This window comes from Apis laboriosa, unplaced genomic scaffold, assembly GCF_014066325.1.
Source record: "Apis laboriosa isolate Shangri-la unplaced genomic scaffold, ASM1406632v1 scaffold68_cov148, whole genome shotgun sequence".
NCBI lineage: Eukaryota > Metazoa > Arthropoda > Insecta > Hymenoptera > Apidae > Apis > Apis laboriosa.
In genome coordinates this window covers 7,028,839-7,049,760 of record NW_025224135.1, presented here as the reverse complement: position 1 = coordinate 7,049,760, position 20,922 = coordinate 7,028,839, and the positions used below count along the sequence as shown (strand labels likewise).

Below are 20,922 nucleotides of genomic sequence, written 5' to 3'. Positions count from 1 at the left end.
TTTTTTAAAGATCGATAGATTATTATATTATGGCACATTTAAATAACAAATTCGACAGTACAAATAAATTTAGTTAATTGTGAGGAAAATTTAAATATCTCGCTAGATTTATTCCAGAAATAATGTATTCATTCGAGAAGCATTCGCAAGACAAATGAAACATGTTGAATTCATTCCAAAAAAGGACGATAATAATCTTCCTAATTATGCTATTTCTGTTTTGAAATGTATTTTTTAAACGTATTCTTAAACGATTCTTTCAAACGTAATGAAATACTTCATTAAAGCGAAAAAGTTCATAACAATTAATTAATTCTCGGAAATGAGATGTAAAACGCTGATCTGATATGGTTGAGTATATAAAAATTAGCAGAAATTATACGAGTACAATAAAAATATTAATTTTCTCCTGAAATTAAAGACCATGAAAAATATAATAAACGATAAATGTGAGCTTTTAAATCTAATTTTCGAGCACACAAATTACCGTATGGTAACGATCTATTAACGATTATATTATCGTACGAATCATCTAGATTTACATATGCGTATCATATGTTTAAATATCGTTCGTTTTGTATTACTGTAAATCGCGTGAAATTATATATTGCATTTATTTACTCATCGATCTATCGTAACCATTTTTCGAAGACTGACACTTTTGAAATTGAGAAAATTGTATAATTTCATTTAGCTTTAGTTCTATAGATTTCTCGATAAGGAATTGCGTTCGTAACAACAAAAGATTCATAATGACGAAGTGAAGAACTCGAAATGATCTACGCGATGTTCGTTCCAAAATAATTTCTTTAATATAATTGAACTTTGAAGATATCAAATCGCAAAAGTATACTACGATTATAAATGATCCACGTTTCGTGTAAACGCTTCTAGGGGAAGATTTCATCAGAAAGATGTTACATTAGAAGATTTTGGTGTAAACCAGCATTGTTGATATTAAACTATATAAAAATTTAGAAAGTTTTTTTCCTTAAGAATATTTCTTTTGACTGTGGGAACATAGATAATGCCATTCTGTATGAAAAAGTATATGTATATTGGTGAAAAATATGAAGGAGCTTAACAAAAGAGACAAAGATACAATAGGTTTTTCCTATTTGCGGACAATGCTGGTACAAGTTTAAGATCAATTGATTACTCAAGATTATTTTCCAGAGTTTTCAAAAATATTTGTGACATAAAGTATAAAACATAGATTAGAACTTTATGTCCTTTAAAAGTGGAACAAAGAGATACGAAATAGTATAAATAATATAATAGATATTTACTCGTAAATAATCTTGAGTAATCAAATGATTTTCAAAGAATTATATTGCGAATAGTTCTAAATGAAAAAAAAAAAAAAATATAATAATAATAATAATAATTGTGCTTTCTCGATTGATCGCTGAAGTCGTGTCCTAAATCATCGTTGAAACTGCCTAACTCATTCCATCGCCACTTGTTTAAAAAAAAATATATATTATAGAAAGATTTTCCACATGTATACTGTAACGATAATACCGTGCAGAATGTAAAGCATGTTCCTGACGAAGAGTTGTTAGGGCGCCGTTTTCTATGGATCCAGCCGCGTCCAGATTTCTCAGATATTTGACGAGTTTGTACGCGGACTTTCATGGGGCCGAGTTATGAATAAATGATGTTTCATTAACATATTTTCGTATCTCGTACAGCTCTAAGTTGTACAGGATAAGAACGCTTTAAAGTGTTTTTATCGTAAATAGGATTATTATAAATGTAAAGGAACTATGTTTACGTGTCACGATATAGGTGTAAGAAAAACTTTCTAGGGAAAACGTAGAGCGATCAAGATTTTTTCTTTTACTTTAGATTCTAGATGACATAGGAATGTTAAGAATGGATAATCGAGGTAAAAAATCTTTGCGGACGATGATCATGTCTTTTTTTTTTTTATTTTATTATTATATTGTCTTTTTTATTAATATTAGTGTTATTATTATTATTATCACAGCTATTATTATTAGATATTATTATTAAGTAATAATTAATATCGTTAATATTTAATATTCCTAATCGATCTATCGGATTTATATCGCTATTGTTGTTATTATTATTGTGATCGTGATTATTTTTAGCAAGTTTTATCAGAAAAATTGTACTATTTGCTTTCTAACGTAATTTAGTTTTATTATGTACAACATTTTTGGCCGATTATAATTTATACGCCATTGTCAATGTACTATCATTGTAAATATTATACATATTTTATAAATGAAATATTTAGCGTGACTGTAACATTAAGAGAATGTACTGAAAGCACCACTCTGTACACTCCACGATGGTTAAATTTTAATAAATATTTCCCAACCCCATTATTGTCTATTTTCAATTAATAATTTAGAAAAATAGAGGAAAATATATATGTATTTTTTTAAATACATTTTTATTGAGAAAATAGCAATAATATTAGCATTTTCGCAGTCGTTCTTATCATTACAAATATAATTAATTACTTTTTGGTTTCAACAGACTTTAATATTCTTTCATCTTTGGTCATTTTCTTTAACTTCAATAATGCATTCTCACCATATTTCGACATTAATTCTTCAACGAATTCATCCTTCAATTTTTTTAAACAGCTGAAATATAATTACAATGAAAAATAAATTATAATATAGTTTGTTTATTTGTTAAGTATTATACACCATTTAAATTAAATAGAATAGAATGTTAAATAATATTAATTAATATGAAATATTTTCATTTTTAACTTACAGACTCTTCTTTTTATAATTATATATTTAAGGATTTTGATCTTTTAATTATTTTAAATATTATATATAGCATTTAATATTATTAGCATTACCTTCTATAAATAGAGTCAGTTCTGAACTTGCCGATGTCGAGACTAGGGGCGTGAGGCCGATGAATAATGAATGTATCCGGTAAGACAATGTACCTATATAAATCTTCAATTTATGGCATCGTGCTATAATGCTCGATGTTTTAAAATCATTTAGAAAAGATATTTATAAAACGCCTCTTACTTATAATTCAATACTGTCAAATGCGTCAAATAAGACACCTTGTTCCATCCAAAACCGATGAATCTGGTGTCGTAACGGGGCGCTAATCTTGAGACCACGATATACGGTTCAAAATCTGGTTCCCAAGAAACCTATGATGACAATAATTTAATAATTTACATTCAAATAAAACGATGAAACTCTTTAATGTACGTACTTCGTATGGCTCCATTGTATTACGCCAATAAGTATAATTAGTAGCAGCATGACCCTGGGTCCAAACGTGATAACGAAAAGTATATAGAACACCGCGCTTTAAAAATTTCAAGAGTTCATCCTTGTCAGCAGGAAAAGTAAATCTAAAAAATGTATGTGTAATATGTATTATGCGATTCTTTGTTTCGATTTTATAATAAAAAAATTTAAAAATACCTATAACGCTCTGTTTCAAAGGCTGGAACGATCAAAGCTACCTTGTCCGATTCACTAATATTCAATTTAACAATATAATTCATAAGATTTTCGTGTAATCTATATTGAGGCAGAAAATCGACATCCAATTGAAAGATGTATGGGGTTGATATATATGACATCGCAATATTTCGTAAATAATTAATTGGATAAAGTTCCTAATGAAAAGAATTTTATATAATTAAATATTTATACATATACATTAAATATGTCCTCTTTATTTTTTCTTTTAGTTTAAAAGTTATGAAATCATATATCTCGATTTAATTATACATAATTAACGAATAAACTTTGCAATATGTGTACAAGACATAGAATATCCTGGTTAGACATACCCCATCCTTGTAAACGACGTGGTATGCGATGTTCTTCCTGTTTCTCAACTCGATGGAACCGCGTACGAACTCTAGGAAATTCTGTACTTCAGCATCGGTGAGATACAGTGCAACGCTTATGGTACCGGGCCAATGTTTCGATAGGTCTTCTAGTAACGGTATTCTCTCTACGCTACACTGAGTTATTAGAGCAACATCCGCTGGAGTATATACATTGTATTCATACTCAAGAAGGAAAGGATGAGTACGATACAACATGGTAGCACCTTTTGTGAAATCTCGACAAGGACTTGACTCATTATACTAAAAATTTAAAATCTTAATTGATTTATAAATTATCGAATCTATAATAAATATACTGAACATAATATTTTTTTCTTTAAACAAAAAACAAATTAGAAAATTTAGCATGAAAATAATTTCCAATCTTATTTTAATCTTCTTATCATCTAATAATCAGTCTAATAATTAATAAGTAATATAGAAACAATGTGAATCTTTCAATAAAAAAAAGAAACTTACTTGAGACACAGTTTCGTGTTTATCACAACCAAATAAGCGTCTACGTAATAAATTTCCATCCATCTCGAGGAAAACTCTATGTAACTTACGAAATTCGTTAATATGCTTATTATATACATCTTGTTTGCGAGGAGAATTCCAATGAATAATCTACAAAAAATCGCAAAATAAAATAAAAAAAATTCATTAAAAATTGAAAAATGAAAATATATTATTAAAACAAAATCTTACGCTTATTTGACTAGTGTCACGATAACATATATCACTAATTGTATGATCGCTTAATTGAATATTCCACGTGCATTTTATTTTATATACGATAAAAGGACGTTCTTTGATAACGGCATTTATTATATCCTGATCAGCTAAACTAGTTTCCGGTATATGGGCCAGCACACGCTTCGTAACAGCTTCCCACAGGCTCGTAAATTTTCTCTTACGAAGTTGTTGCAAGTGCATTAGCATCACGCCAGTGTTAAAGCCTCGTCCTAGTGCCGGCCATGGTCGTTGACCGTAAGACAATGCCTTTATGTACCAATGACTCTGATTTTCTGTCAACCCTAGTGCTTGATCGCTCGAGAACTTCTCGAATATATGCCAAAGTAAACTAACATCGTTCAGCACAGTTACATCCGTGTCGAATACAAGCACTTTATCCTCCCGCATCGCATCCGGCAGAATTAATTTCAAAAGACCGTAAACACCGGAGTAATGTTTGTTCGGTATCCAAGATACTTTTGGTACCCATTTCTCTGCTTTGTAATATGTTAAATTCACTGAAACGATCGAAGGAATATTTTAATACAATCGTTGATAATAAATATACAAATAATAATAATAATAATAATAATAATAATAATAAATTGTATACATGCCATCCGTTCCTTAAATAATTTTAAATTAACGTTTCGTTCAAATTTGTTTCACATCTAAACGACAATCACAATAATCATTATAATTAAGTCAACGATTGTTTAACATTTTTCACACGATTTTCATTTTTAATAGGTTTATATGTATAACGTTAGTTTGTAAGAGGAAAGAAAATTCAATTCAATGTTTTAAATTAAGGACAATAAAAAAAATCGGATAGGGTTTCATTTTATAACCGTATTGAGGCTTTAATAAATATGTGACCTAGTTAATTATTAAATTATGTATATTGGAAGTATTCTTCTAAAAAAAGTAAATGTACAAAATGAAAGCGAAAATTAGTTGAAGATAGAAAATCGACAAGAATGAAGATATTAAAAATATTCTATTATTATAAATCAATGTCATTTTTTGTAATTATAATTTACACTATTGCTATATATAAAGAAGTAAAATATAATATCTTAAATTAAGTACTTAATTTTTTTTCTTAAAATCTTCTTTAAAAAATTTTATTTTTTGTAACTAAATATAATTTATTTTAATAATTTATTTTAGTAACATAAAACATCGTACGTAATTTTAAAATTTTATTCAAGCATCGGATGAAAATGTTACCACGGTTAATTTTTACAAACCATGTGGTAAATCCCATGTTTGAAACACAGTTGTCAAAGTCCTCTTTGCAATTTCATCAACGAGCAAGTGAAAGTGCAAAGGTTTAGTGCGGTAGAATAAAACGGATTTTACTACTGTCACCAGAGCGAATGTTGAATTGTATCCGGCGCACACCATCGCAATATGCACAGTCTCGCATTTTACCTTAAAATAAATCGCTAACCTTCAACGTTTCTATGTTTTTAGTTCTGTCAAAATTTATTTTATTTTTAAATGAAAATTATATAAATGATTCTTAATTGCATGTTAATATTTTAAAATATATAAAGGAATATTAGTCTTTAATGTATTTTAAAGTAAATATGAATTGCAATATAATATAACAATTATAATTTTACTATTGAATAAATATTTATATTAGAAGTAAAACATTTCCGTGTTTATTAAACATAAAATTTTAATTAGAAGCATCACAAATAATTTCTTTAATTTTAATTAAAATAGAAAGCTGAATAAATATTTTTCTCTAAAATATAAGAGAAAAAAATATTTAATTTAAAACACAATTAGAAAATTAAATTTTTTCATTTTTAAAAATGAAAATAGATAATTTATGAATAAAATTTTTAATTCAAATTTTATATCTATTATTTCTTATGTAACTAAATTAGTTAATCTCATTAATTATTATAATAAAATTAATTATAAAGTGACAAAGCTGATGATGGCATACAATTAAGAATCGCATTTAGTAATTTTATTACGTTATATAATTCTCATGAAAAAAATAAGTTTGTTATACTACGAATAACAGGACATCTTCTATTTATAGAAACTTTTTTTTTTATTTTCAATCAAGAAATCAATTATAAATTTTTACCTCATTGTGATTATTTTCTAAGCGCAACTTTTCGAAAGTAGCTATATGTGGACTTGCTTTTTCTATATCCACGGATGAGCCCAATTTACCATTAATTTTGAAGGAACTGATTTCGCCAGAAGGAACTATAATAATATATGATATATCAATATCAGGAAATAATATAATAAAAAGTGAGTATTACCGTTTAATAATAAATACAGGTAAAAAACTGCGGATGGTATTAAAACACCGAACAAACATCCTACCCATGATCGAGCCATTGCAATATGACAGACATATTTTCTGATTCGTTGAATGATTAATAAATGAGATTTATCGAGCTAATTCCAATATCTATAAATAAAAATGTAAAATTAATGTAGCGATTAACGAATATCTTTAAATTTTGAATAATTTTAGAATAATTGAAAATTAAAATATGCATATATTCTTTATGATTCATGTAAAAAACAAATTGTAATTATATTATGCTTTTTTGTGATCATTTTATATTTTTATTATTTTCCACATAAAAACTACATGGATAAAATTTATATATATATATATATATATATAATAAAATAAAAATATTTTTTAATTGTTAGTTGACATTATCGCTTTGTTATTATAATCTTTATACGTAACGTAAATTAAGTTTAAAAATTTTATTTAAATCAAATTACTTGACATGCGCGTATGACATATGGAACAAAAACAAAAGGAATAGGTTAATATGATTTGATACAGTAGAATCGGCTTATTGAAAATAACAATACTAAATAAAATACAAATAATATAATTGAACATATAACTGAATTATTGTATGATATCTGAATGTCTAAAAATACATACCTCTAATGTTGCAATTTTTTCTTCGATTGTCACACACTTAAATCCATGCTCAAACTACTTTGAAAACCGAGTTCGAATATGATCAATTTTATATGTGAATTTGTACACACGAATTTCCTCAAATACTGGCACTTGTTTGCGCTTCAACGAATCACTGTTATATCTTGGAATGTTTACTGTAAACCAAAGCAAATTCACGTAATTATAGTTACATACTTAGGAACAATGACGGAACAGTATGCATTCTAAACACTTGAAGCAGGAAATCTAACATAAATAGTTTAATCACTGGATAACGCAATGATAGAATTACTACTCGATCCGCACAATACAGTATGAGATGTTGAACAGTCGGTAATTTATTATGTAGTTACTTATCTCTGTTAGTAGAGGGCTACAGTTTCTTCTACAACATGAAGTTAATCGAATATATTATAATATTACATATTTAAAACTAAATGGTATCCAATAAAACTTCGCTACGTTCAACAAATATTCGTGGTTAAATTGTAAGTATGTGCACAATTTTTGTACTACGTACACAATAATATTTTTCAATAATATGAATTTATTTAGCTCTATATGATATAATCTTCAATTATATCTATGATAAAATTATCGTATTGAACATTGTATTAAAATTCTTATATGTACATATATATCTGTTAAGTATAATCACAACTAGATAATTATATATGTATATATAAAATTTAAACATTAATTTTCTATGGGATTGTATAAAACTGTATTTTATAATCTATTTTCACATTTCATGAATTGTATAAAATTGTAAGTACATATCGAATTTTTTATATATTGAATATATTATATATATTGAATTAAATATATTATTAATATAAAAATACTATAATAAATATATTTTGTCTTGCATGTAAAATTTATATCATAAAATATATTTTTATGATATAGATAGAATACAATTTATTTATATTAACAAATAAATGCTTTAGCTTGTATGTTTAATTATTAACTAAATGTATATTTAATTAAAAATTAGTCATGTTAAAATTATTAAATGCTAAAAATAATTTCCTAAAATAAATATGATATCCTAAAATGAATAAATGAAAAGAATATATTTAATGATATGAAATAAGTCATAAAAAATTTTTTTTAAAAAATATGTAAATTATTTAATTTATTTCTGTTGCTTTAGGAAATGAAGTAGATTCTTCTTCTTCTTCTTTAAGTTTTGATAATCTTAAAAGTTCTGCATTTTTTGATCTATAGAAAAAAATTTTAGAAATTAATATTAGACTAAATTTTTATTTATAATTTTTTAATATTAATTGCAATACCTATTTAATGCTTCTTCTTGTTCTCTTTGTTCTCTTTGTCTTTTTAAAACTCTGAATGCCACAAAAACAATTAGAAGTAAAACTGGAATTAGGCAAGCAAGCACTATACCAGTTGTAATACCTGCTTGACGTGAATCATATTCCTCTTGACCTGTGATTTTTAATATAATTTATATCATTAATATAAATAAAAAAAAATTAAAAAAAATTATTTTGATTACTAAATAATGAAAAAATTAATAATTAATGTAAAATTAATAAACAAATGTAAATATAAAAAAGGAAGGATAGAAAAAAAAGGACAAGAGTAATAAAAAAAAAGAAAAAATAATATTTTTGGTGGAAATTTCCATTCCACTAAAGATTAATTAATTATTCAAATATTTTATGAAATTTATGTAGTAAATGCATGTGGAATAGAAATTTCCCAAATATTGAAAGGTATAGAAAAGTTTATTACATTGCATGATTTTACATTAATTAGTAAATATTTTATACAATAATATTATAATAAACTTCATTATTTAAATTTCAAAAAGATGTTGCATTTTAATATATTATTTGTATTACATTTTATAAAAGTATAAAGGTTATTTGTGATATTATAATGTGTATTGTATTGTTTTATAAATGAATATTTCTATTCCACAGCAAAAATAAAAAATATATACTATTTAAATTTTTTTATTAATATTTGATGATAAAATTTAATTAATATATTTTGAATGAATTTAATTTTTGTGCAAATGATTTGATTGCGTGCGATTATGTTAAATACATAATCGCAATTATAATTACAAAAATCTATAAATATTTTCTTATACGAAGAGAATGTTTTCAAAAAGTTTAATGTAATGATTTTTGAAATGTTAAGTATGTTATATGAAAATTATTTAAGTAAAAATGTATACATGAAATATTTTCTGACGCTATTAATGCCTCGTAATATTTTGTCAATTATTTTACACGTCACTTTCTTTACTAGGACTTCCAGCCTTTTTAGATTCTATTAAACTTTTTTCCAAATCTGTCGGAGAACTAGGTTCTTTTAGATCCCAATCTTTGTCCTCGAAATCAACATCCGGTTTGTTTGGCAAAGGCTCGTTAGTACGATATACTTTGTCATAAGAAAGAGGTTTTTTAACCCCACTTGGAGGACTGTTACTAGTATCGCTAATAGGTGAAATTGGTCTATCGTATATTTTTAACGGCGTAGCCTGTTTCGACAATGTTGAATCATTGTCAATACCAGACCCGCGTTCAGAATAACGCCACGATTTCACGGAACTTTCTTGCTTTTGATTCTTTCGTATATAAAGAAAAGCACCAGCGACACATGCTGTTACAGGGATTAAAACGGCGCAAATAATGCCCATTGTTGTCCATGCTGTACGTTGACTATACTCGACTTGACCTATTTATGTAATAGCAAAATTTTTATTTTTCTTTTTTCATAATTTTGTCTACTGTTTTGATAATGAACTATCGTTTTCAATGTACAAAATGCGATGATTGATACGATTTTTTAAAAGATAAAAATAAAAGCAAAAAATAAAAAAAAATAAGTAATGGATTGGAAATAATGAATTCTTATAATCTGTGATACTTTGTTGTATTAGCGAGGCATGTATTATAAGCATCGATATTAAATATAGATATTATTTTAATATCATTTAAATGTAAAGTTAATTCAAGTACTCACGTAAACACTCTGTATATCCATATTCTGGAATATTCCAATAACCTTCTGGAGTACAAACACGACGTTGATCACCAACTAATATGAAATCTTGATTGCATTCAAAAGTTACCTTTGTACCTGGTACGAAAAAGAAATTACTTTTTCGTCCAAAACGTGGTGTTTCTAATATACCACATGAAACAACTGAAATAAGGAAGAATAAAATAAAGAATAAAATGTACAAATGAGAAAAATAGTTATTCATTAGTTAAAGTTACTTAAAAAATATTTATAACTTACCTGTTTCTTTCATATTAATTTCTCTTATTTCAGTATATGTATTATAATAATTTTTTGTAAAGTGAGCCATGTCACGATTAAGCGACATAGCATAATCATATCGACACTGATATGAATCTCCACAAAGATCAGCAGCTCGTTGTATATCATACGATCTGCGAAAAAATAAAATAATTTTTTTATTTTTATAACTAATTCAAAATTTAATCATTAGAAAAGATATTAAATAATATTAAACAAAACCTGTTAGAAGACAATATTTCTTCTGGCGATCTTCGCCATTCAGGATCAAAGGTTTTATTAAAATAATAACTTGCAGTTCTACCAAATTCTCTCTTGAATAAGGCAGCTCCTCTAGCATCGTCTTCCTTGTCTTCTAATATCCAGTGAATTGCAAAATCTTTGTGCACAGTCTCAAAGTGGTTCAAATTGGATGTTGCTACTTGTTGGCCATCTGGAGTTATCAAATCATCTGCGATGTCAAAGTTCCATTTGCCAAACAATCCTTTGGTTTTATTCTAAAGTGATAAAAACAAATTTATAAGTACAATATATTATTGAATTATAAATTCATGTTTTTTTTTTTTTAATCGTACCAAATATGTCCAGGGTAAATAAATTCTGGCTGACATGTATCCTTCGTTTTCGATCACTTCCACGCCGGCACCAGTATCAAACATAATGATCACTTGACTTTGATTCAAAATGTACGTAGGCGTGTAAACGACTACGCCAGTAAAGTGTTGGAATTTTATAGCTGGTCTATCGAAATATACTGGTTGTTTATTCGCAAAAACGTTGAGACGATATCTCCATTGCGCGTGTTTAGGTCTTAATCGAACTTCTATGGTTGCAGAATTGTTTCCTCTTGCTATATTAAGAAAAATAAAGATATTTTTAAAATTATAGAATTTTAATAGAAATTCTTAAGTTTTTATTATTTTATTACCTGCTATAGATGTTAATTGAGTAGCTTTAACTTCACCGTACAAGTTATTTGGTAGTTGTTCAAATCTTCCTTGGATATCGAGCTTATCCTTCAAGTCATTTACACGCACTAAAACGAATTCTCCCTTTCCATTAAATGTGTATTCCAAACCATCGAATGTTGCGATATGGGGATCACCAAATACCGTTGCAATAGCTGGAGATTGATATGCAATGCAATCTTGACTTGGTCGTCTTTCAAATCTGAACGTTTCACAACCAACTGCATGTTCCTCTTGCCACATACAACACATATAAAATGGTATTACGTCGTGATACCAATGCGACAAACTTGGAACCTTATTTGCCTCGTCCCATGGATAATAGCCCAAATTGTGTGATCTATGTGGCCTCGAACCCCATTGTTGATCGTATGTCAACATCAGATAACCATTTTTATCGTAACAGCATTGTTGCTCGGAACCATCCATACTAAAATATATAAATGCCTCTTATAATTATAAATTTATTTACTTATAAAAATATTACTTACTTTGGTGCACCTGTTCTCACACAATGATGCGCATGCAAATTGTACATGCAATCCAAATTTGCATCCTTATCACAATCATAATCCGGAAGAAAACGACCTTTATCAGTTAACGCATGCTTCAAGGTACACGGACACAGAGATACTTCCGCTGCGAAATTCTTCAAATATCTGTCATTCATGATCCATTTGTCGCAAAGTCGTTGAGACCATTTCGATCCATACATTCTTTCCCATTGAGGAGCAAAATACCAAGCCAATGGAATTGGTCTACTCCATAGATTACTATACAAATTTTTGGTATTATTATCCGTATAATTTTTATAATATATATAATTATTTTTATATATGATATACATACGATGTGATGTCAAAACCAGTATGTTGCTGTGGATCTGTTAAATTAAGCTGAAGAAATCCGAAAGTTAAGTCTTGTTGATAAGGATTATTTTCATCACGGTATGTAGCTGGTCTAATAATGTAGTATCCCAAATTTGTATATGCTCTCTACAATTTTTTAATTAAAATTTTTTTTTCGAATTGATTATGAAATAATATTCTATATATTGTATCTACCTCCAAAGTAGTGATATATTCGAATTCAGGAGTAGTTTTTGTTTCACGGTATCCCCATAAAGATATCTGTACTCCTGCGTTCAAATTACTGGTTAAATTATACGGAACCCAAGTAATTTTTATTTCTGCAGGAGTTGCTTGATGAACGGAATTCGATACAAAGATCTTCTCTGCCGCTGTAGCTGGGGTCTCTAATAAAATCGAATACAATAAATATTTACTTATTAATAATAATTGATAATAAATAATTGATAATAAGAGATTTGAATTAAAATTAAAATTTATATGTTACCAATGAAATATTTTCCTTTCCAATCGTAACTTTTACTGTCACCAACACTGATTGCGAATCTAATGTATCCTTGCGCTTTCACAAACGGTTGAACGCAAATCGCTCGGTTTTTATCGATCACAGTACCTATCACCCATTCGTTTTCGAACATGCATCGAATTTTTTCAGTCTCGTTGAAACATGGACCAGTAATATTTACAATTGTACCGCCCAACATGTTTCCACTTTCGGGCGCAAATACAAGAGGCAAATTTGATCCAGCTATAAAACATTATTATTTTATACTTACTTAATGACAATATATTATTAATAATTATCTACAATGTATTCAATTTTACCAATATCCTTATTGCAAACTGCAGGCAGTATTATTTCGTCTATTCTAAACATATGTCGTCCTGGAAATTTATTTGCCCATCCTCTTCCGGTCAAATCACGGATGGATGATCTTTGAGAGTAAGGCGTGTATTCGTAACTTTGTGTACCATTCCCAGCGTTAAAACCAACCTAAAAAAAAAAAACAATTAATTTCTAAATATGAATTAATTTACACCATTTTTTTTAAAGAAAATTAAAATTACAAATACAAGCGATATTTATCATAATTTATTAAATTATTTCAATTCAAAATAAAAAAGGAATAAATTAAAGGAATAAATTTAAATGATATAGTAAGAAAAATTCTGAATATATTACATTATTGAATGTAGTAATATAATATCAATATCAAACTTACGAATGCTGGAACTCCACCTTCACCACGCGTAGTATCACCACCAGCTTCTGTGTGACTGGTCCACTGAATATCCAGATAATTAAATATCACATAGGTGTTCACTTCATCAGTAGCTAGGACCATTTGAAAAGTGTTAGTGATGTACAAGGAATTATCGATACCACCGGTGAAAGACATATTCTTCCACGTTACTATAACTGCGTGTTTAGGCTCGAAAGCGTCGGTACCAATAATACCCTCGCGAATATCCCACTTAAGACGTTCGCGCATTTCGACTCCAAATTGATCTCTTCTCGTTTGTAAATCTCGTTCCATTCTATAAAAATTAATTTTATAAAATTTCAATCTATAAAAATTTCATGATAGATTATAAAACATCATTTAAAACATTTGAATTATCAAGATTAATTAATTAAACTTTATTATCTTTATCAAAGTTAATCATTCGATTTCTTCGAAAAATCGAACTCTAATCATGTATTTAGCGATAAATTTAATTATTTTTCAAAAAATTATATTTATTTAATTATTGAAATATTTTTAATTATATCAACCGACCTAAAGTATACACCTGGTTTTCTTTGATCTATATCTGTTTGCCGTATTTCTCCTATGCGACATTTACTGAAAAATATTCCTATGAAACTGGGATCGTTCTTCTTTGGCCAGTCTTTAACCGGGAAAACAAGAGGATACGTGTAATGTACCGGAGGATCACTAAATTCTAAGAAACCATTCATTGATACCTGAAATGTATAACAAACGTAACAAACAATCTTTTAAAATATTATCAGATTAGATTATAAATAATAGTCAGAAATCATTTGATAAGGGAATAACAAATAACAACGTACTCTAGTGTAATTGAATCTAAATCCAAAAAAGGGTAATTGAAAATTGAAATTTTTATGCGTTTGAGGTGTCGAAGCTTGGATTTCCTTTTGATAATCGCCTTCATCGTTGTCACCTCCTTTATCGAAAAACCAATACATGAATTTGGATCTGATTTCTTTCAATCTTGTCTCTGTTAAGACATAATCTGGAACTGAATCATCCGAGCGAGGTGCATATCTGTCTGCTTCCGCTGAATCGGAATCTGTAAGGATAAGTGTATTTTAATTCTGATACTATAATGTAGATACGATAATTTCATGCATTTATATCTAAATTGCTCAATCTAAAAAAAATTCAAATGCTACTAATTTTGATGGATTTTCTATTAATATCGTTCTTTATAAACAAAATTAACAAATTAAATATGTTTACACGTACGATAACGTAATCATGGATTAAGTCGAATGTAAATGAGAATCAAATGAAATAATTTTAGTTCAGATATCAGGAATGTAGAAGATTGGAAAACGTGTTACGAAAGCTCATTGCGATACAAATCCAATGATTCATCTCCGATTCACGTTTGAGTGAGTAACTGATAAAACAGATAAGATTCTTTATTTAAACTATATAATAATACTATAATCACCTATCATTCTAACATAAAATGAAATCAAAAAAAAAAAAAAATAATAATAATTAGTGTAAAAATTTTTTAATAAAAAATCTTCGCATTGAATTTAAAATAAATGAATTTCTTTTTTCTATATTAGTTCATATTTTTTGAGAATTAAAAGAGAAAGAAGAGAATTAATAATGGTCACGCCTATTGATATCAAAATACTTACCATATCTTACATATTTTGCAGCCGAATTACTTTTACTAGAAATGATTTCTTCATTAACTATATTTTGTTGTTTAAAATTGTCATCGACATTAATTGGAACTTCCCCTTTTTCTTCTTCGCTCTTCTCATTATAGTTGATTCTATCTTTATTCAAATCCATTTGTTCTGACAAATTATCGAACGCTTCATTTGATATTTGTTTATTATTTTCATTATATTCCGGGAAAATCAATTCTTTGGATTGAATATCATCTAATTTAAATGCACTCGCAAACGTTTCATTTTCGATTTGCACCGATACCTGACTGGTTAGTAGAAAAAGAATGCACCAAAAAAAGATAGATTTTGGAATTGGAAAAACAGTAAGATAAATCACATTCCGCATTTTTAATAAAGGTAAATGAACTGATTTGTCTAATTTACTAAAAGAGACTGAGCTTGATTTCAGGTAACAAGTAATGATAACAGTACTGATATCAGTTATATTGTGATAACGCGTTTATCTTCTTACTACAGATGGATAAGGCAACGTTATAATTTGAACGAACAAAATGAAGCAAGGGCTACTGCCCTACTTTTAGAGGATGCGAAACGATCTCTTTAAATGAGATAATATTAGAAATTGTTTTATTATTTGTCGAATAACACGGAATATTAATTAATGGAATTTTTTTTGTTATTTTTCTATATATATATATAATCAATTAAAGTCATAATTTTTTTAAGTTGTTTATTGTATTTCTGGAACGACGTGTTATTTACAAAAGAAATGTGTTTTGCGATGTCCATTTTTAAAGTGTGGCAGAAGATCATTCTATCTTTAGTCTCATAATTGCGTTTCTCACAATAAAAAATATGTAGTATAATATAAGAGATCCTACCTGAAAAATAAATAATAATAATAATAATAAAAAAATTTTTTTTGCTAATTGTGTTTTCTATAAAATCAGATTCATAAGAATTATAGAATTTTGTTTTCAAATACTACATATTAATATTTTATTCAGTTGATCTAAAATTGCACAAAGCGTAATTTTGATGAATATTTATTAAAACATTAAATAAGAAATCAGGCTTAAAAATGTACTGATCTATAAATGCATTGCGTGATAAATGTACATATGAACACTGATAGATGTACTTAAACAATGCAATCTTGTTTTTTCTTAACTTTTTTTTTTTTTTTGTTATACTTAACCAACCTTCCATATCCCAATAGAGATTTTGCAAAATTCTTAAAAGTAGATTTGTTTCCTTTTTTTTTCTTTTGTACTGCAATTGTCTTGTATACCAATATTGTCATAAACACTTGTAAAGAAACTATATTACATATTTTATGTTGTTCAGTATTGTAAATATTTTCGATTAATAGCACGTATCACAGAAGAGAAACCTACGAAATTCGACTCAAATTCGAGGATACAAAAAATGCACAAATATGAAAAAATCTTCCTATAGTTTCATTTTCAATTAGTGATATTTTATAATCTACAGCAGTGATTTGAATGTAATATTGTGAATATGAACTATACGCTTGATCATTAAGTGAAACATTATTTATAACATTTTATTTGTAATGAAATAATCTGTTCCGACTGAGATGTGATAGCTTTTAACATTACGAAGACGAAGAATTATCTCCATTACTGTCTAGATATCCTCCTGAACCATTTACAACGAATGATGTTCCCAAACCATACAAATGACCACAATATTTTGCATCATCAATGTTATCCTCGAAAAACATCTAAAATTGAATTTTTTTCAATATTATATCTATAATATATTTTTTAATACTCATATTTTTAATTGAAAGATTTTTTTACCTCTCGCATTTTAAAGAAAACCATTCCGGTAAGTAACGAATCCGATCCAGCTTGATGTTGTGGTCCAACTCTTTGAATTTCCAATTGTTCTGCTACCTCTTGTAGGCCCCCTTTCAAATTTTTGCAAGATTTCATTAAATACTGTGAATCAAATGTTACATATTAAAATTATACATTTAGATTTTAATGTTTATGGAAAATAATTATTTAAGAAAACATACTTTTACATCATATATTGTTGGAAAATATATCCTAAGAAGTTCGAAAAATTCACTTTCTTCCTGTGGTAAATTTTGGTCTGTAAGAAGTTTTAATAGATAGCCAAAGTCGTAACCAGAATGAAAGGATAACCATTTTATGTCGTCAACAAGAACAATTCCCGATGTCATTAATAGTTCAGCAAAATCTAATGGATCAATGCCTTCTTCTTCGTGTTTTTTGAATTGTATACCACTGTTTTGCAACATATCTATACTATCTTGTGCATACATATCTTCTCTATAAAATTATATATATATATATAACATATTATTATTATCATATTATCATTATGTCTTTACGCTATTCTATATTGAAATATATCTCAAACTTACTGTAAATTAAATTTGAAATTAAATTGCCATGTCGTATAACTACCACCAGGTGTATTTCCCGATTCATCGAGAAATGTAAGACCGAGTTGAATTATTCGTAAGAGATCTACATTACATCGTAATAACTGATACTGATAATCAGCACTAGTTCTGAATTCACCTGTAATAAAAAAAATATATTTTATTTTAAAATTGAATAATTATTATAATATTATCATTTTGTTATATCTTACCAATGGGCCTAGCAACTACTCCAGGAAATTCAGTGTCCATTGCAATATATTGATACTGTTGTACGACTTGCCGAATTGTTCGAAATTCTTCTTCGAGATTATGACCCCAAACATCTCGGATCCCACATTCTTCATTACTGGGCATAGTCGCCCCACCCTTCTGCTGCCCTATAGGGTTAGTTCCTCCTGAAAATATATAAAAATATAAATATTATTTTACATAAGATAGATTATAAATTTTAATGTAATTTTTCCATATAATAATTTTCTCTCATAGCAATACATAGTTAAATAATAATATTTTATAATGCAATTAATTATTCCATTTTAAATTGTGGGAAAGACCATTTTTGGTTGGTACTATTTGTATAAACACTCTTATCAATTGCCTTGAGTAAGCATTAGTTCTTGAATAACGCAAACTGATTACACACAGGTATAGACCAACCATAAATGAAGATTGTACTAAATTTTTTAATACAGTCAAATCTCATTATGGAAACAAAATTTTATTATTTTATTATAATCAATGGTCATATACCTTATGTTATATTTGATTTATAACTTAGTATACAAAGATTATTTATCATCAAATTATACGAAATTATAATAAATACTATTTATATTTGCAATATTTTGAAGTACTTTTTTTATAAATTAATAATTTTATTATTTATCTTACAGAGCCTACATAATGGCTCGTATAACTGCACCTTCTATGATTTGTGCATTCTTCTGAAATTCTCTGAAAGCGCACACCTTTTCTTGCAGCAACAGCGACTGAATATTTCTTGGGAACTTCATTGCATGTTTTAATCTATTCTACTACTTTCAAAGAGGACTTCAATTATGTAGTTCTTCTGGAAGGATGTTTGACGTAATATCATCCACACAAATCCAAAGTACTTTATCTATTTTGCTTCACAGTTCCTGCAATACGTATGTGCCACATTCATTATTTAAATGTCATATAACTTTGGCATATACCTTTGGTATTCATTATACAATCAATTATTATTTAACTTAAATAAATATGTGTCAAGTCCAACACTTCTCAAGGCTTAATTTGACTTAAACTTTACTGTAATTCCTGTTGATCTAAGATGAAGTTACAAAAATATTATATGTAAAGCAATACATTTGTAAAAAAAAGTAAATATTTATATATTTACAATGTATTGTAAATTAATACATACCGGTAGCCGAGGGCATAAGGTTAGATATTCCTGTCGTCACCGGAGCTATTTTTATGTTTAATTCCCACTGTCACAGTTTTACCTTCTTCATATCACTGTAAATATACATATAAATATTATTATATATTAAATAAAATTTATTATATAATATATAAATTTAAGTTTAGAAACATTATTTTCATATGTAAGAAGCACGAAAAATTAAAAAATGTTAAGCAAATATGAATCAAGTGATCGGTAAATAACATTTCAATTTAAAGGTTAGAAGTCCGCGCAAATGTGTATCGTCATTTAATAACGATCTTATACTAAATAAAAATATCAAAATATAATATTAACATAAAACCTGTTAAAAAAATAATATTAAATAATAAGAAATAATTTTGGAAACTATTAATTCCTAAATAAATGTATAGATAAAAACATAGGTTATGTATTTCAGATAAACAAAAGCAACTTGTTTAAGCGAATGTGAAAGAAATAAATATTATAATATACCTCTTTGTATGCTCGTTTTTCCACACGATGTTTTGGTATGTCTTAAGCGAAATAAAGCTTTGTAAAACACTTATCGCTCTTTTAAATCTTCTGTCACACTGCAAACAGGTTAAACGAGTGTCCAAACTCAAAGCAGCAATTCCCTCTATATACTACCTGAAGTTAGGGCGCCAAAATCGCCAGAGCGGACATCTTCGTTCGTAGTATTGTTAAGATTACAGACAAAATATAACACTAGGCTATAGCATTATTAATTGAGATCCATAAAAAGTTCTTCTATATTAATACATATATTCGTGAAAATTAATATAATTATCAGAACTAAGTGAGAATTTTAATATCTAGAAATTAGAAGAAGAGATAAAGAAATGCACTTAAGAAAAGAATTATATATTTTATATATTAAACGGTAAGATTATTTTTAATAAATATGAATTTGTGCCAAAATTAATTACAATGCTTATAATATATTTGATTCAGAAAATAAAAATTTTAAATTATTTATGAAACTAATTTATGAAACAAAAGGTAATTATATCAATACTCTCTATTATCATTATTCAGTTTACTGACAATTTGGGCTTTAAATCATTGCTGTTATTCCAAGATTGTCCTTCTAGAAATATATTATAAAACCTAGAATATAATATCTATAATTTTTTACATTAAAGATTAAACATTTTAAAAGAGAAATAATGAATTGATATATCGTGATTGTACGCGCCAAAAGTATAGACAAGGAGAGCAAATAGTGGGAGAAAGACAGAGATAGGATAAAAATTATGGAATCAGCGCCATCTCTAAAGTATATGAAACTAATATAGATAAAGAGTGCAAATAAAAAAGGGATAGAAATAGAATAAATATCTCTTAACGCTATCTGTTGAGCACCAAAGATATCTCTTCAAAGTTAAGATAAGATAGAGAGAGAAGTATCAGCGCCATCTCTTGAATATCTATCTAACTTATTTT

At 27.3% G+C, this 20,922-nt stretch overlaps 3 protein-coding genes across 8 annotated transcripts; all 3 read right to left on the bottom strand.

Annotated features, from left to right (window-relative positions):
* Position 1: 1 nt before the first annotated feature.
* Positions 2 to 8,169, bottom strand: LOC122718663 (LARGE xylosyl- and glucuronyltransferase 1-like). 4 transcript variants are annotated; one of them, XM_043943889.1, is made up of 12 exons: positions 7,542 to 8,168; positions 6,892 to 7,043; positions 6,708 to 6,832; positions 5,848 to 6,031; positions 4,568 to 5,112; positions 4,337 to 4,486; positions 3,815 to 4,117; positions 3,441 to 3,637; positions 3,226 to 3,367; positions 3,030 to 3,160; positions 2,849 to 2,941; positions 2 to 2,621 (listed from the first exon to the last, which is right to left on the bottom strand). In XM_043943889.1, the coding sequence occupies exons 2-12, from the start codon at positions 6,968 to 6,970 to the stop codon at positions 2,492 to 2,494; spliced, it is 2,079 nt and encodes a 692-aa protein (XP_043799824.1). In that variant the 5' UTR covers positions 6,971 to 7,043; positions 7,542 to 8,168; the 3' UTR covers positions 2 to 2,491. The 4 variants fall into 4 exon arrangements, 3 of the variants coding, with proteins under 3 accessions (XP_043799824.1, XP_043799826.1, XP_043799825.1); XR_006347442.1 differs by having other exon boundaries at positions 2,593 to 2,621; positions 2,849 to 2,951; positions 7,542 to 8,169; XM_043943891.1 differs by lacking the exon at positions 6,892 to 7,043 and having other exon boundaries at positions 5,848 to 6,075.
* A 456-nt stretch (positions 8,170 to 8,625) lies between these two features.
* On the bottom strand, positions 8,626 to 16,027 carry LOC122718710 (protein mesh). Of its 2 annotated transcripts, XM_043943985.1 has the most exons (16): positions 15,605 to 16,027; positions 14,777 to 15,018; positions 14,481 to 14,668; positions 13,923 to 14,238; positions 13,525 to 13,693; positions 13,187 to 13,447; positions 12,895 to 13,085; positions 12,680 to 12,825; positions 12,322 to 12,603; positions 11,791 to 12,260; positions 11,438 to 11,712; positions 11,085 to 11,359; positions 10,842 to 10,996; positions 10,563 to 10,745; positions 8,861 to 9,011; positions 8,626 to 8,786 (listed from the first exon to the last, which is right to left on the bottom strand). In XM_043943985.1, the coding sequence occupies exons 1-16, from the start codon at positions 15,987 to 15,989 to the stop codon at positions 8,696 to 8,698; spliced, it is 3,780 nt and encodes a 1,259-aa protein (XP_043799920.1). In that variant the 5' UTR covers positions 15,990 to 16,027; the 3' UTR covers positions 8,626 to 8,695. The 2 variants fall into 2 exon arrangements, with proteins under 2 accessions (XP_043799920.1, XP_043799919.1); XM_043943984.1 differs by lacking the exons at positions 8,626 to 8,786; positions 8,861 to 9,011 and adding an exon at positions 9,531 to 10,274.
* Positions 16,028 to 16,331: 304 nt separating this feature from the next.
* LOC122718711 (CCR4-NOT transcription complex subunit 7) lies at positions 16,332 to 20,083 on the bottom strand. Of its 2 annotated transcripts, XM_043943987.1 has the most exons (8): positions 19,951 to 19,970; positions 19,453 to 19,547; positions 19,016 to 19,186; positions 18,257 to 18,442; positions 18,024 to 18,183; positions 17,652 to 17,928; positions 17,431 to 17,571; positions 16,332 to 17,351 (listed from the first exon to the last, which is right to left on the bottom strand). In XM_043943987.1, exons 4-8 carry the CDS (start codon positions 18,399 to 18,401, stop codon positions 17,223 to 17,225), a joined length of 852 nt encoding a protein of 283 aa, XP_043799922.1. In that variant the 5' UTR covers positions 18,402 to 18,442; positions 19,016 to 19,186; positions 19,453 to 19,547; positions 19,951 to 19,970; the 3' UTR covers positions 16,332 to 17,222. The 2 variants fall into 2 exon arrangements, with proteins under 2 accessions (XP_043799922.1, XP_043799921.1); XM_043943986.1 differs by lacking the exon at positions 19,016 to 19,186 and having other exon boundaries at positions 16,334 to 17,351; positions 19,951 to 20,083.
* Between the last annotated feature and the right edge of the window lie 839 nt (positions 20,084 to 20,922).